The sequence below is a fragment of the Camarhynchus parvulus genome, chromosome 4 (assembly GCF_901933205.1).
Source record: "Camarhynchus parvulus chromosome 4, STF_HiC, whole genome shotgun sequence".
NCBI classification, from domain to species: Eukaryota; Metazoa; Chordata; class Aves; order Passeriformes; family Thraupidae; genus Camarhynchus; species Camarhynchus parvulus.
Window position 1 is genome coordinate 35,643,637 of NC_044574.1, and position 16,833 is coordinate 35,660,469.

Below are 16,833 nucleotides of genomic sequence, written 5' to 3' on the forward strand. Positions count from 1 at the left end.
ACCCAGTTCTTTCTTTGGTAGACCTATTGTAAAATGAAATTTGATTGTATTCAGTTGTGAAAGGTATATCTAAACTTATGTCTTAAAGGCAGGAGGAGCAAATATACTGATTAAAAGCAGATAAGCAATTGCTTTGAACTGGGTAAACTGTGTGACTCTCAAAGAAATTAGCACATATTAATTTTCTACCATTTAACTAGATATTACACAACTTTTAAAATAATTTTGTAGGGAGAATAAATCCCTGATATTTTCTCACAAGTATTAAGTGTTGGCAGTACAAAAGCTCTGTAGTAATCATAGTTTTGAAAGACCAAAAACCAGAAAGAAGAATATGTAAGTAGAAATAAACGCTGTAGTGCCTACATCCTTAAAACAATACACATTGAAATGAAAATGAAACCTTTTTTTTATTATTTTTATGATTAAAAATAATAAGAACTTCAAAAAAATCTGTCAGTGTGCCCTACTCAACTGTACTTTTTAAAGGTTATTTAACACATTTGGGCTCTTAATGCTTGTAGTGCTGAAGTGTCTCAGGCTGGCCTGGAGTCTGTCCTTCTGTGATAAATGTCCCAGGCAGATGCTGCAGTGGAGTGAAGTGTGTTAGATTCTGTTTAATCATGCTTATGGTTTCTGTCTATATTTTTATTAGCATGCTGCAATTCAAATGTCATTCAGCATAAAAATCAATCCCAATCTGAGAGCTATTTATGTGGGTGGCAAGAGATAAAGGCTGTTTTAACTTTTTGCATTGTGTTCTGAATGCAAATAACACAGCTCACAAGCCACCCTGTATCTTTTATCTCTGTCAATGCAGCTACTGGCTATAATTTAGAAGAAGCAGCAGACCTCTGTAGAGAAAGTAGGGCATGATGAGGGCATAAACAAAATCTGAAACACTCTCTAAATGCCTAAAATAAAAGCCAAAATACCTAGATCCAACGATGCCATTCAGAAACGCCCATATCAATGTCCCTGAGGGCATCAACAGCCCTGACTGTCCCTGCCTGGCCTCTCCTCAGCCTTCCCATGGTCCAGGACCCCATTTCAGTGAAGCCAGAGGGATTCAGACCCTCACCTCAGACTCTTCTGGCCACAGGGTTGGGGCTGCTCTGGGCTGTCCATGCTCCACATGATGCCTTGACACTTGGGGAGAGATTAATTAACAAAGCACCTGCAATAGGCAGCAAAGTTCACTTGGAGTGTTCAGCTCTTGGGGATTCAGCCCTCAGAGGTGATCTGAGTGCTGGTCTTGCAAACTGGTCCTTCATTCCATCTCTCTCTGGATTACTGTCTGAATTCAAGGAGTCCATAACAGCTGCATATCATATCTGCTGTGGAAATATTGACAAGTAGTAAATATTTGTAATTTAAAAACTCTAAGAAAGTTTTGTAGCTGCCATTTAAATTCTATAAATGCCAGTCAGTTGCATAAATTTTCTCAAATTTATGATTTTCTTTCCAAGTTACAATACAGAATGATCATGGTCAATAATTCCAAAGCTATGGAGGCAACCTAGAGAGGTGCTGGGTAGTGTAGAGAGACTGCTTTTTCACTTGCTTGTTTTTAGGGGGAAAATACAACCCAAAATTCAGCCTGTAATAAGATGCAAAACCCAAAAATTTCTAAAAAAAAGCCAATGATTTTTTTTAAATGATTTTGTCTCAAAGCAGTGGATTAAAGCCTGACTGTAGTTTCTTCAGGGGAGAAAGGTAAAACAGTTACTCTAAAGACTTGAAAGCTAATATAAATCAAAGGTATTCAGATTCACAAGAACAAATGCTGTATAGACAGGTATTCCTTATGGAGAGAACATGTCTGCAAAAATCACATAGCTGAATGGTAGACTCTTCTTTCTTTAGACAGTAATTTTTAAATTCATAAACTTTTATGAATTGGATGGCTATGAAGACATTTGGAATTATCAATTTGTGCCCTTTTCAATGAGACTAACCTGTAATTATATTGCTTTCTGAATGACTTCTGGGATGCTTCATTCCCTCCAGTTCCAGACTTTTTCACTATCAGCCATATCACTGTTCTAATGGTAAATGTTTCCCTCTACCCACTCCCTCACCAAGTGAAGGAAAGCTTGTTTAGGAATTTGCAGAAATCATAGGCCCTTTTTTTGGGATGTGGATTCTTTCAGTGGCTGTAGAGAAGTTATTTTACTTCCTCGTGATCCAAAGGAAGCCTAAGAAAATACATATGATGCTTTAAATTATCCTGAAAACGGCTTTTATAATATTTAACTACAAGAGGTGAATGGTTTATGTTGCTGACTTTGTCAGTTTATCAGCTCTGTAGGTTTGACTAAAATTGAACCATCTGCTTGAGGTGGATGTGGTTTTCAGTCATTCTCCCAATAACTTAATAAAATGCAGTGAACACTATCTGCAAAGTACCAGGTATAACTAGATTTTCTTACTTAATCACTGATTTTGAGAACATTACAAAGTCAACAGAAAGAGACATATGCTTATCAAGCATGTATCACATGAGCTGGATTTTTATATTTTTCTGGTGTTTGCAAAAAATTCCAAAAGAAGGTTTTAGAAAATCAGCAGCACAAGATATGTTTTGTGTATTTCCCAACAGCATCCTTTTCCAGTTCTTTCTCTCTAGTACGCAAAGCCAGTTAGTGCCATCTGTCACATGTTTGTGATATATAGGCCATGGAACAAGGGAATCATGCTCCTAGAGTGGAAAATGAAGCAATCTCTCTGATAGCAGCATTAAACCCATTTTCTTACTACTGTCAAAGCTAATTCATGTAATTGTAAATTCACTTCCTTTAAAGGCGTGAAACTAAATAGTAAACTAAATGAAGTTGCAATCTGTAGTTCTGTTGTCACTGTGTTCTCTACAGGAAGTTGCATAGACACTGTATTGGTGCCACCTTCCTAGGTCTAAAAATTTCCTTCCTTTTTTGGGTGTGAAACCTGTGTTTCAGGTACTGCTGTGGCCAAGTTTGATGCTTGCTGATGACTTTTCTGTTAGTGTATAGTCAGCGTTTATTAGATAGTATTGTTTTGTAACATACATATGTATGCACAACTGTTTTCTTTTGAGCAAAACAAAAAAAATGGTGTAGAATCTTTTATATCTCCCCTCTTAGGGATAAAAAACAATGTTTTGAGAGGTAGATAAATGGATGTTATTATTTCCTATCTTTTTTGTTGTTGTTGTTGTTGACTTTGCTGCTATCACAAGTTAAATACTGGTAGCACTAAAATGTTACTGTTAGCATCAATCTTTCTACATTTATACTAGTGGAACGCCATGAAAGTTATTACAATGTGCCCCATAGTAAAGGACAGCTAATATTAAATGTGATATTTCTAAACATTTTCATTAGACTGTGTGATGATTCTGTTTAAGGCATCTACTTAATACACAGCAGTAATCCGGTTTTCCCTATACATTTTTGATCTGCTTACAAAAACATTCTTTAAATTTGAACTTTATGTTCAAATACTTTATGTTTTATTTGTATTACAGAAAGCAAAACATATAAAGCTCTATATCAAATAATTGCTAATTTAGACAGGCCTGTGCCATAGCATGCTTGGAAACACCAACAGAGATTGTGTAGAAGAATGAAGCTTTCTCTGTGTGGAATATCCAACCTTGACCCATGTGTCTTCTTTGGGTATTATAATTTGGCAGGAACCACTAGAGAGAGAACAACGTCATTGAAGATTCAGGTTACTTAAGGAGAACAGTTTTTATTTCATTGGAATAACTGAGTCACATATAAATAGCAGAACTGGACAAATACAGCAAATTAAATATTAGATGCAGAACATAGAATTTTAGATCTAGTGTCATTGGCAGATGCATCAAATCCAGCAAAAAATATCACAGCACCTGAGAGCATATAAGATTATACAGCACTGAAAAGTCACATTTACCACCTACTCAGCTATATTATGTAGTCCAGTCTTCTTTATTCTGTTAAAGGCAATACCAATGAGAACTTATGTAAGTAAAATTTAGGATTTGTCAATTACTTGCAAAGACCTCATAGTCCTCATTTTATGAAATTGAATAAGGAAATTCACCCCATGAGAATACCAGTGGAATAATCTGGAAAATTCATAGCAGTGCATGTGAATACCAGCAGAGTGATCTTACATAAAGAATTTATTGGTCTTCTTCTGTGCAAATACAGTCTCCTACTTTTCAGCAGACATCTGTATTATTTAGTACTGTGTTAAGTAGCTCTCCTTCCTGGTTGACTGGAATCTTAGATTAGCTATAATAACTTAATGTCTTGTGATTTTCCCTTTCTCAGTAGGTGGTTCATCTCCATAGAAACATCTTTTTCTTTTTTAACTGCCTTTATTTCTCTTTAGTCTTAGTTCACTTTATAAACAGATAAAATGGAAAGTGTATCTTTATATGTAATATCCATATTGCTAAATATGCTTTATGCAGCATGTAAAACAAGCTCTCTGTTCCACAGGATATCTGAAAAGGGTAAATTCACTATTTTGATCCCAATCTGGACATACAGTAACAAGCTGTCAGTCTTACACTGTCAGTATGTACTTTGTATGCCTCCAAGTTTGTAGCTGTACTAATGAAACGCTCACAAATCCTGCCATATGCTTTTGCAACATCTTTTACACTTTCCTGCTACAGAAAATTGCCTGGAAATTCAGTACCCACAGTGTACAACAAGCATAATGTAATTCCACCAGAAATCAGCGCAATACTCTGCGCTAGTTCCAGTGAGGCTTTTGCCTTCTTCAGACAAAGGAGGCTTCTGATCTCTTCTGTAATGAGTGTCTCTAAAAAAGTTTCTAAGGAAGTAGTTTTAGACAGAACAAAATTAGGCTATCAAAAACCCCGAAACAATGTTGAGGAGAAGGCTTGTCTATCAGTAGTAGTAAAAATTCAGTCTTCTGGACTCAAAGTTTTCATGATTACTAAAATTCTTATGCTGGATCTTTACCTACTTCAAGAAAGTTACAAGACTCACAGAACACAGGTGTGGTTTGTGCTGCTTTTGCTCTTCTTCCATTAGTTTGATGGCTTTTTAGGCGTTCTGCAAGAAATCTGTACTCAACCATTCCATTCCTAGGAAGGAAGCAACGTACTTGTAGAGGATGATGATCTAGGGCTCTACTCTGCATGGCTGTAGAGAGCTGTACATCGCAAATTAAAACCAATGGGTACTTATGTCACATCAGCTTTGTTTCAGAGCAGAACAGGAAAATCTGGCCCTTGCAGAATATGAATGTAACTTGCATATTGTAGTAGGATGATGTCTTCTTTATATAATACTACAATCTGGCTTTAGTTTTGAGCAAATCTTTTCTATGATTACACAATTACAAATTTCCCCCAGAAATGCATAATCAAAGTCTCTGTTTTTGTCTCTGTTTTCTTTCTATTCTATATTCAATATTATTCAATATTTCTATTTTAATTTTTTTTCTACTTTAATAAAAATTACTTTTTGGTTTTTTTTGGTCTTATCCTTTCTTTACTGTTAATCCTTTCTCTTGTCATTTCCTAATGAACTTTAGTTGAGCATTCTATACTCCAGTTTTATTTTCTTCCCACCTGAAATTTAGAAATTAGACTCCTTATTAACCTAATCTAGAAAAAAATCCTCATAGACTTATGCTGAAATTTTTTTCTATTTTCATTTTTTTTCCCTTCACAGTGAGAATATTTCAGTTTCTTTTACCTCATTGGGTTTTTATTGGGGGTTTTTGTCTTACTTTGCAGGTAGTACATGACTATTAATAAATTCTTCTTTTTTTCTATTTGTTTTCCTTCAGAAGTTTGTCTTTGCTTGTCTCCTCCTTTTCCTAACAATTTCGCTTTCTTCAAAGAAGAAACTATCTTCTTTCCTCAATCTATTTAAGTGAATAGTATCATGAACTGACACCAAGAAATTGTTCCCAGGTGGTTTGCAGGAGAGCCTGAGCACATCTTTTCAAAAGTTCCAGGGGGCTTGGTTTCTGCATAGCCTAACCAGACCTTTTTGCTTGCAAACATCCCCTTATATCTTGTCTGTCTTCTAAAAACACAATTGCAAAGCTATTTCTACAAGATTGAGACAGTATGAGGGGGGAGGCTGCTATCTCAGTGTCTTAACGCCCTCTTGGCATCAGTCCCTTAGGGGGCAAGAGGATCAGCATGGAGGCCAGCATTTCTGCTGGTTTACAGAGTAACAGAGGTCATTGTGTGTTCTAGATGTAAACATCAAGTATTCAAAATTCCCCATCGTTGAAAGAGAAAACAAATTTTAAAAAACCCAAATAATCCTCCAAAACAGAAGAAGCCCTTCTACCCTAATGGTGACATTTGCATGTATTTCTCATCCTTCTGAATCGTCTATGCAGGCTGCAAAAAAAAAAAACCACCCAAACAGTTTTTCATTAGATATTGTACTATGACAATCTTATTAACATTTCAGTACTTTGATTGCTCTGGTATTTTATTTTTCTTATTATGTTTGGAAGTTTTTAGCTTGGAAATAGATGTAATTGCCTGAAACTTCTTACAGTCACAGAGTATAGGTACAATTCACTGACAATCATGTTCTACTTAACACCTGTAATATATTAATATTATTGTATATATTGGACATGTTATGTTATGTTATAAATTCTGGAATAGAAACATGAGACAGAATTATAAGTTCAGGAAAACTAGTCCCACACTAATATCTGATATTCTGGTGGATAGGCCAATGAAACCTTTGGAATATTACGCTTTTATCACTTGTTTAGACTGAAGTGCACACATAATTTTTTAGAATATAATGGTTTTCTGGGCAGCATAAGAATCGTGTCATAGGGCAAATTAGTGTGAACTTTAGCTGTTAATTACAACTAAATATCTGTACTGCATTCCTATATTAACCATATTTAAAAAAAAATATCCCTAGCAAGTATGTAGATTGTTCCAAAACTCTATTAAGACACTTTTCACAAAAACCTGCTGAACATAGACAAGTTTGTTTAACAAATTATTTTATTTCTTGCTGATTTATTATAATTTTTAGTACTTAAATTTGCCAAAACACCATGAAAATACACAGTAGGAAATCTGCAACATTTGTCTGACTCACTAAGAATATTTTCACTCACCTCTGACTTGTCTCTGCTGGGATTGTCTACTCGGTTTTCAGTTCCAACCTGTTCATTGAGAAGTTAGCACTGATGGCTTCCCTGAATACCTTCTGCCAGAAAAAGAAAGTGTTTTCTCTAGAGATATTTTGAATATGCTTCTTGTTGGATAGAATCCAGATTCAGACTAATGAATTAGGGTAGTCTGGTTAATATGGAATAATTAATGACCTGGCAGCAGAGAAAGAACTAAAAATTGAAGGATCAGTTTGATTTAAATTGCAATTTAAAAACAATAATGTTTTTAACATTTCTAAATATAGTGTTGTGAGAAAGGGAAGATCCAGAATCCACAGAAAATCTACCAGATTAAGACAAATATATGGCTTAGATTATTCTGTATTTTTTTTAATCTTTTACTAACTTGCTTTTCACAATTTTTTTAAGTTTAGATAATCATTCCGCTTATTCTACTCAGCAGCCTAGGTCAGAGTAGTTTTAATAATATACGTTTTTCCAAAATAATTTTTTTTGTAAAATAGTGTCTATTTTTCCAATCCTGACAGAAGAACAAATTTTTATCTTTATTCTTTTGTCTCCTTGCTTTGCTCATTACCCACATCTTTCCTTCCATTTCACCTTACGCAAGTGTAAGCCCTTCTTGTTCTTTTTCTTTGTCCTTACCCATCCTGCCCATTGGCTCACATTCATCTCCCCTTCTGCCATTCCCTTCTACCTCCCTGGTTGCTCTCATGCTCTGTCTGCAGCATTTGAGAATCTGCTGAAGCACAGATGGCAATTAATCTCCGTGAGTTCATCCACAAAGAATCACATTTTATTTTAAAGAAAGGCAATCTCCATTTTATAAGGTCTATCTTTTATCTATTATGACTTAATGAGAAAATAAAAGTTTATGTGAACTGTATTAAATGCTGCAGAATAACTTAATAGAAATGCTATCTTCAAAACTATATATATATATACATATAAAGTTATTGTTGTAATACATTTTCTTTAAATATAGCAGACACTAAATGTAGCTATACTGCAATACAACTCTATCTGTCTTTTAAAGAGGTAGCTGAGTGATTGTCTCATCATTTTCATTTATCTTTTTACTTTTTGCTTTACAGGAGATGCTTTTCCCTTGGAATAAATCTGACTATTTCATCCCATATAGTCTGATGAATAGAGATTTTATGGCCTCTCTGTAACGAGTGGATGAGAAGGAAATAGATTTCTATATTTGGCTACTGTTGCGCTATATATAATTTTTTCCTTTTGTGAAAGGAAGGCTTAAGTGAAAGTTATTCCTGTAGATGCACATAAGGCTGAGGAAGAAGCAGAGATCTCTTAGCACACTTTTTGACACAAGCAGCTCAGTGGGAGACTCAGCACAGATGGTTTAAAGGGCTGTTGTAAGGACTGAAATAGTCTCTGGACTTCTCAAAAGTCCTAATCTCTTTAGGGCAATGAGAGCTTGTAACTGAGCACATTGAGGTCTGAGGGGAGCTGCTGCTGGCAGAACTCCCAGACTTCAACCACTGGTGAAGGTCAAAACTGTTTAAAGTATATAATATAGGAATTGGAAGAGTTTTTATGGAATAACCACAAAGTTTCTCTTTGTTTTGTAACCTGTTTTCTAAATCACTATTGAAAAGATAGAATTAAATCACAGTTTTGTTGTTACAAAAAAAAAGTTACAATAGCTGAATTAATATCAAATCAGGGAAATGAGATTTTTGCAATATAATCAGAATTATATATATCAAAATAAATTTCATCTGCATCATCTCATACCATCAACAGAGTTAAATTTTTTCACCCTTTTGAATTGTTCAAGTGTCTATTCCATACAGAAATTGACTTATTCTAGTTATCATTTGAATATGAAACAAAAAGCAATGTTAAAAAAAAAAAAAGTTGAAACTGTTTTGATATTAGAATGTTAGGGAAAAATATAACCTGTCTCATTTCCTGAATCATTCATTTCCAGTACTTCTCCCATCCCCAGTTATGTCAGAAGTTTAACTGCATTTTGATTGCATTTTTTAATGTAGACCTGAACCTGACTTTGAATCTTTTGAAAACCATTCAAGCTCAAAGATATTTTAACAGGTTTTTGAGCTTTTTTAATTGTATTATACATGTAAAATGTGTATTATGAGTTGTCTTTTTGAGTGATGACGGAAAGCGTCATCCTAAGGAATTGTTATCATTAAATATTTCCTTTCATGACAATAAAAATATTAATCATTGTCTTGAGAAAACATCCAGTGTGGGTAATGGCATGTCAAAATTCATCTGGCAGATCCTAATGGTTCTCAGCTTTATTTTTTGTCTTTCTCTGTTAGGAGATGACACTATCTCGACCTGGAGAATAAGATTGGAATTTAGTACCATCTTAAATCTGAATATAGCAATTTTATAAAGAGTTGCACAGCTCCTTCCCTGTCACATCACCAAACTGAAAAATTTGCTGTGGCTAGTTCTTTTAGAGACGTTCAAGTAGAAAACTTTGAAACCTGCTGATCTAAGGCTGTGGTCAGTAGGAATGTTTCCAAGTTTAGACAACAGAACAGAGAGGTGCTAAATCTTGTCCCAAATGCTGGTCATGAGAGAAAATTTAGGAGGCACAGTCTCCTTGAGCCAAGGTTGAACTTGCAGGCAGTGCTGGGCAGAACAACCACACAACCCAGATAATCTTCTCTGTAGTGAATTGAGCCTTCTAGGGCCCTGCATGTCACACTGCAAGCCATCCCTCTGTTGCTCCAGCTGTGTGCCTGTGAAATTATTTTTTAAAGCCTCATTATAGAAGAATTCCAGATGATCTGACTTCATTACTTCTGGAATAATACGTTTCTGGTTTGAAGTAAGGGATCTCTCTTGATGACTTTATTGTTCTGTGTCAAACACTTTGTCCACTGGAGAATAAGTGGGAGAATAACAGTGAGAAGGTAGCACAGACTGACATTGCAGACTTGTATGTGCAGAAAGTTTTATTGAAAATTGTAACTAAATATCTTCTATAACCTATGTGCTGGATAGAATGTGTGACTTAGGAGATGTGTCAGGTTTTTGCTTTCTTTTCCTTTTCTTTTTTTCTTTTCCACTTCATTTAGAGGAAAAAAACTGAAAAGTAACTGACTTTTAAATTGATGTGACAGTTTTTGCTGTCTTACCTAAACAGATCCATTTTTACATTTAATTAGATTCAATGGCCCAGTGTTTCTTATATCAACACTCTTTTATTTCAAAGTTCATTCCTGTCCTCAGCTTCACCTGTCATTATGGCACATCAGCACTTACACTTCCAGTCAGTCATTCCAGTTTGAGACTCAGGGGGTCTGATTATCTCACCCTGAAATTTCAGAGTCAGCTTTAAAGATTTATGCAGATAATTAATTTTTGCTGTTCCTACACAGGATTGACATCTTCAAGTACGTGATATATGGTGTAGCAGCTGCATTCTTTGTATATGGCATTCTGCTGATGGTGGAGGGATTCTTTACAACTGGTGCCATCAAGGATCTCTATGGAGATTTCAAAATCACCACTTGTGGCAGATGTGTGAGTGCCTGGGTAAGTGGCTAAGAAAGCTTTTGTGACAAATTCAATATGCTCTGTATATATTTTTAGTGCCTTGTGATGTTTATTTTTTGGTTTTGTTTTTCTTTAATATTTTGTGATACCTCAGTTCAGTGTTCAAAAATTACAGCAAAGGAGAACAGAGTGTTATAAATATTCTCTGTACTGGTTAAATGCTAAGTAATTCTTGCTACTCAGGAGCAGTGAATTTCACCATCTGAGTGAGAAATCTTGTTACCTCAGCAACGTAAGCTGTTCTGAGCAGGACTAAAACTGTAAGGGCTCCAGCTCTACTGGGAATGAAATATTTCCCTTACTAATATTTTCAGTTATTTCAGAAATCTTGCCTGTTCCTCTTTGGAACAAGCTGAGACCTGTCATCAGGTTCTAAATGGCAAACAGGCCTTTAGTTACAACTGTGTTAATCTCTGGTTTGGAGAGACCATTCACTTATGACCTTGGAATATTTGGATTTAAAAAAAATTGATTTGTACTAGGACTTAAATGGAACTTTATCATACTAAAATTGCTGACTGTTTCAAATGGGATTATTTTAAAAGTTCTGTTCAGTGTCAGGTAAATAACTAATTGTTTTTGGTTTTTTTTTTATTTGGCTGCTCTATGTCTAACCTAAAGGGCCTGTGTACTTGGTAGCTGTTGGAGTTAGATATTTCTGAAAACACAGTCTGCATGAAAACCTCATATTTTGTGATGAATACTAAATGAATAAATACAGCCAAATAGATCTGGGTGTTAGAGTACACTTATTTTTATGCCATATTAATGATAAATAACCTATAAATTGTAGGCAGGGTTGGGTTTCCCACTGTACTCAAAGTGTCAACATTTAATTAAGTGCAATACAGTCTGAACAAATATAAGCACTAGTTACTTCCAGTCACACAAAGACTATCAAAACGAGTACTTTGGATACCCTGAGGTTTAAGGTTAGACTAGACACAGATGACCTGCATCTTGTAAATTGGAGAATGCAGTCTGTATGTCATGTCTATGTAGACGTAACCTGCTCCACAATAATCCTGTGGTTTATTCTCCTTTTCTTTTGTTCTTGTCATCATTCTAGTATTTTGGCACTTTGACTAAGATTGCTTTAAAACCTTTAAATAAATATATAAAAAAAGACTGAGAACATTTTAAATTAAGAGCAGTCATTGCTTATGCCAACACTGCTTTCATCTTCTGGAAAGAAGTCTCTAATCTGCATTCACTGAGGGCCTACTGAGTTAGTTCCAATTCTGTATAGAGTAGCAAGATTTTCAGACCACTTTTTCTTCACAGCTTCTATGAATGCCTGTCCTCAGTATTGCAGCAGAGCAGTAATACATCCTCTCTCAGTTTTGATAACTGTAATTCTATAGTACATGTCTAGAAGAAATAAATGGTTAAGCAGCTATTCCATGGTTAATATCACTGTTATTACTAGTTATTCATGAAATTATTTCCTCCAACACTTTGCTTTCCTCATCAGTAATTTGCGATGTTTGTGTTTTACTTTGAGAAGCCCTGGGTTGATGTACATGGTGCAGCTAAGGTTCAGGCTGTATAGTCTTTATGACCACAATTACAACATCTCATCAATTAGTTTGAGTTAAATACCTTGTTGTCCTTGTTCTTGAAGTCAGTTTTTTCTTTTTCCTGGTGAAAAAACCCCAAACCTGCTGTTTGATTGCTCGTCTCGTTTTGATGCTGTGTCAGTAAGATTGCTATACAAATGTCTGGAGTTATTTTGGATTATTATTCTGGCTTTAGTGTCTGTACTCTAGAGAGTATATGTCAATTAAAACTTGATATCCTTTTGTCTAGGTTGATTTTCATTGTCTCATACTTAAAATTCTCAAGGAAAAAATAACATCTTAGGTTTAAAAAATACATTTATTTGGAATTACAAAATATTTCAATCCAAGACAGATGTGTTTAGAATTTATTCAGTTCCATAACATATGCAATAGTATCAAGAAATAAGACGTAAGAAGAACAAAAAGAATAGTGGAGAGGTAAATGAAACCAAGCCAGTATTGTGTGTCAAGGCCAGATTGTTCAATTGCTAAAATAGTGCTGTAATAAATTTTGTTCTGTACAGTTGCCAAAATGAGATAATGCTATTGAAAAGAGTTGGCAGATATTACAAGTTGCAAGAAAGCTTCTTGTATACAGTTTTGAGCTAGTAATTTTGTAGACATTAAAAATCTAAACTGTCAAAGATTAAACGGTTTCTTTTAGCAGTGCCTTAATACTAACAGAAATGTACACACAGGATATTTGTTGTTTTGAAAAATTAAAATTATAAAAATGGCTCCACATCAAAAACACCTTTGTAAAAACTCCAGTTGTGACTATGACTTCACGTCAAATTTGTTGATGTCTTTCTAAATAGAAGTTCAACATTTAACATTTCATTTAAAGTCTGAAAATGAACTCCTTCAGCTTTACCATTGCCATCAGTTGTTTGTCATTAATATTTTGCGGGAGCAAATTTCTTATGTCTGTGACTAAACCTATTATGAAAATGTAGGAAAAAATAAATAAAACATTTCTAGAAAAAAATTTATTTTAACTTTGTATGAATAAGGTATATTTCTATATATAGAAATATACAAAAAATAACACCTTTTCCTCTTTCTTAAGAAATATTTTTGAAAAGCAGACTTTTGAGAACACTGATAGCCAACATCTGAAGGAACTTTTCATGTGCTCTTCCTGACCTCCCTCCTTAGCTGCAAATAGCTCACGTTCGAGCTCTGGATTGGCCAAAGAAATTTTTTTTGCCTGAAGTAATGAAAAAAAAATAGCTCAGCCTAACCTTTCCAGTGAATGTATAGTTGACTTATCAGCTGATATGAGCATTCAGAGGCTTAGTATCCAAGTTGTGTCAGTGTTGCCACGGAGTAGAGCCTCTCACATCTGAGAGAGGCCTTGTGAAAGTGACAGTGAAGACTCTCATTGGCGTTGTTTGCAGACTTAATTTACTGTGAAAAGTAAAACAAAAGCAGTAAAACAATACCAGTCACATTCGAGGAGGGATGCCTTTCATTCTAGGCTTCATGTTTCCATGTCTGAATATGCTTTTAGAGTATTAAATATACATTCATATATTACTGTGCTGCAGCATGATTAGTAAAGAATGGGAGACAGGCCTGATGCCAACTGTGACACTCTTTTCATGTTTGCAATTTAATACCCTTCCTATTTATATTCAGCTCCCTTGGCCATGGAAAGCCTCATTTACACCTTGTTTTAGAATATCTGTTCACAGAGTCAATAGAAATACAATGACACTTTCCCCCACACGTTATGCTATAAAATGGGAAAGGAGGTTTGGTTTTTGTTTTATTTCATCAGAAAAAAATATATGAAGACTTCATTGTGGTAGTTGTATTTCTATTTCTTTGTACCTTGCTTTTTAAAAGAACCATGTTAAGGCTCTAGAGAAAGATGTTTTATGTTCTAAACTGCACTTACATATACCTTCTATATCTTTAGTTTTAGGAGTATTTCATTTAATTACTGACAAGGATTTTTCTGCCTTTGAAAATAATTTTGGATATCTGATTACCTATGGGCTATTTCATACATGCTTCTTGAGTACCTAAACTAAAACATGAACTTCCCAAAATATTTCCAGATTTTATTTTGCAAAAAAACTGTGGAAGCTGCACAAATGTTTTGAAAAACCATCTGTGAACTCATCACTTCATCTTTTCCTTACCAGACCAGTTATTCTAGACGCAGTGAAACTGCATCATATTGACATTTGATTCTTTGTGTAACAGGAGGAAGAGAGTTCAGTGCAGGCTCAGCTGGCTTTCCCACTCAGAACAGATGTATTATTTCTGAATGTTAGAAATGAAGCTCTCATTTCTGAAAATTACATACCATGTCTGGATATTCTGGGGTAAAACTGCTGATCTGACAGACAGGGAGGCCTTGCTTCTTATTAAATTTTTCTCCATCTGAGGGATGTAGTATGCTTCATACCATATTTATGAGAAATAAAGGATCTTCTCTCCAAGACAGCAGATATTCTTATGGATCCAGATTCCTTTAAACCAATTTAAACTAGGGAAAGTATGTAAAAATCTCACGTCCTCATACGTGTTTAGTTGTGTACGCTGTATGTAGTTTCACACTGTGATATGGGAAGTGGGGAAGGCGAGATTCATAGTGCTCTGACCTTTCAGAGGTCAACTGAAAACCAGAAATATGATTTTTTTCCCCACAAATTACCCAGAAGCTAATGGAGTAGTTAACTTCAGAGGGATTATATTATGGCACAGATACAACCCACCTAATTAAGGTTGTCAAGAAAAAGGCCTATGCTCCTTCAGTAGTTAAAGGAGAGGGCAGCTTAGGCAAACTTTATCAGATGAATTGAATCTTTTTGTGACTGTCTTACTTTCTGAAAAAAAAAAAAAAAAAAAAATTACCCTCAAGTCTTTTAAGTTATGTCTTTTATATTAAGCTCTTCAATCAACTATATGCATCTAGTTGGATGTATCCTTCCTGGCCCCTTTAGCTGGAATTTAGGTGGATAACATTTGCTATCTAAACACTGCTGAAGTTAGTAGATGAAAGAAAATATATTAGCAATTTTATATGTTGTTAGAATTCATCTTATCCCTGGATACTAAACCAGTGTTGAAATTTCTTTGCAGAGCTGTGTTCCTTGCAGTTTTCTGTTCTTGATCTTGAAACACCCTAGCAGCAGTTCAAAGCTCAGTTGAATGGTTAAGAGAGTCATCTTTATGTCACTCTCTCCCAGCTGCATTGTTAATATACATATGGGGTCTTGAAAAGAAAGAAGTTGTTTTTTCTCACTATTTGTTATATTTTTAGAAATATTTTGCAATGAGCTCAGAAATTTTGTTATGTATATCTATGTGCTGAATCTGCTTTTTTCTGTCTTGTTTCTATAATCTGTCGGAGCCTTTTTGTTTTTCTTTATTGTATAGTTGCAGATTTTCTCACTCAGGAATATTGCACATATAAAATAATACTTTCATTTGATATTCCTTTTCTCCCATAAGCTCCCATGTGTTGTATATGCAGTCCTTTCGTTGATTGTGGTGTTCATTAGTTCCTTTAATAGAAGGGTGTGCCAGACATTGTAATGTGCCTTGTCAGTACCTTCTCCTCTTCTCTTGGTCTTGCTGCTCGCTGACAGCAACGTTGTTGTTGGTGGTGATAAACTGGTTGTTTTTACTTCGCATTGTGCTTTATGTCTTGCGCGTGGATGACAGATTTTTTTCTTGGCATGTAAGCTCAGTCAGTAAGTATTTTTTTGTTAATAAACTACTGTCATACATTTCCAAAGTATGCTTGACTTTGGGAGCGGTTTCTCCATTGGCATTAACTTTCTTTTATGGGCCATCATAAAACACTTAAGATGATAGCTTTATTTCCCCTATGTTCAGATAATCCATCTCAGCTTTAACTTGAATGTTCCATCAGATGATGAGAGTTTTCCCTGATTCTTGCTCTCACCTGGCTAACTTATTAGCTGCATCTAGACATGTTACTCTTTTTATAGGTATTTAAGCCTTTGAATATCAGTGGAATTATCACAAATTCATTATTTTAATGGTGACAGAATATTCACAGAAACCATATACCTTTGTTCTTGTTATGAACTGCATCTTCCTGTTGATGTCTTACGAATTCATAATTAGCTTTGTAAATATCTTTGGTCATTGCTTGCATAGGAAGGAGGGAAACTTTTAAATTTATTTAAGGTCACAATAAAATCTTAAAAGACTGTGTTATTGACTTTGAATGCTTGGCAAGACAGAAATCAAGCAAGGAACGTCCCTACCCCTTCATTTTCACACAGGTTTCTCAAAGCCCATTAAGAATTTATCAGGAAAGAAAACACTTTTTTTTGACAGCCAAGTATTAACCTTGAGTGACATATTTGTTTAGACTTATAACTATTATTTCTGCTTACTAGTTTAAGCTTCATTGCCTTGTGTCCAACTACAAACCATGGAAATTTCCTAAAAAAATGTTGCATCGCAAATTTTGGAAATGTGAAAAATGTAAACAATCCATATTGTTCAGTCCTTTCCCAGCTGAGTGTTGCATCTTCATCTGTGTATAGAAAATTTGTCATCACTGAAAACCATTAGAGTATGG

General features: G+C 34.9%; 1 protein-coding gene across 1 annotated transcript in view; it reads left to right on the forward strand.

Annotated features, from left to right (window-relative positions):
* The window catches only part of GPM6A (glycoprotein M6A), a 115,618-nt gene that overhangs the window by 79,514 nt on the left and 19,271 nt on the right, over positions 1-16,833 (forward strand). The window contains exon 3 of the mRNA XM_030947698.1: positions 10,521-10,677. Coding sequence (XP_030803558.1) covers positions 10,521-10,677 — 157 coding nt within the window. The remainder of the gene's footprint in view (positions 1-10,520; positions 10,678-16,833) is intronic.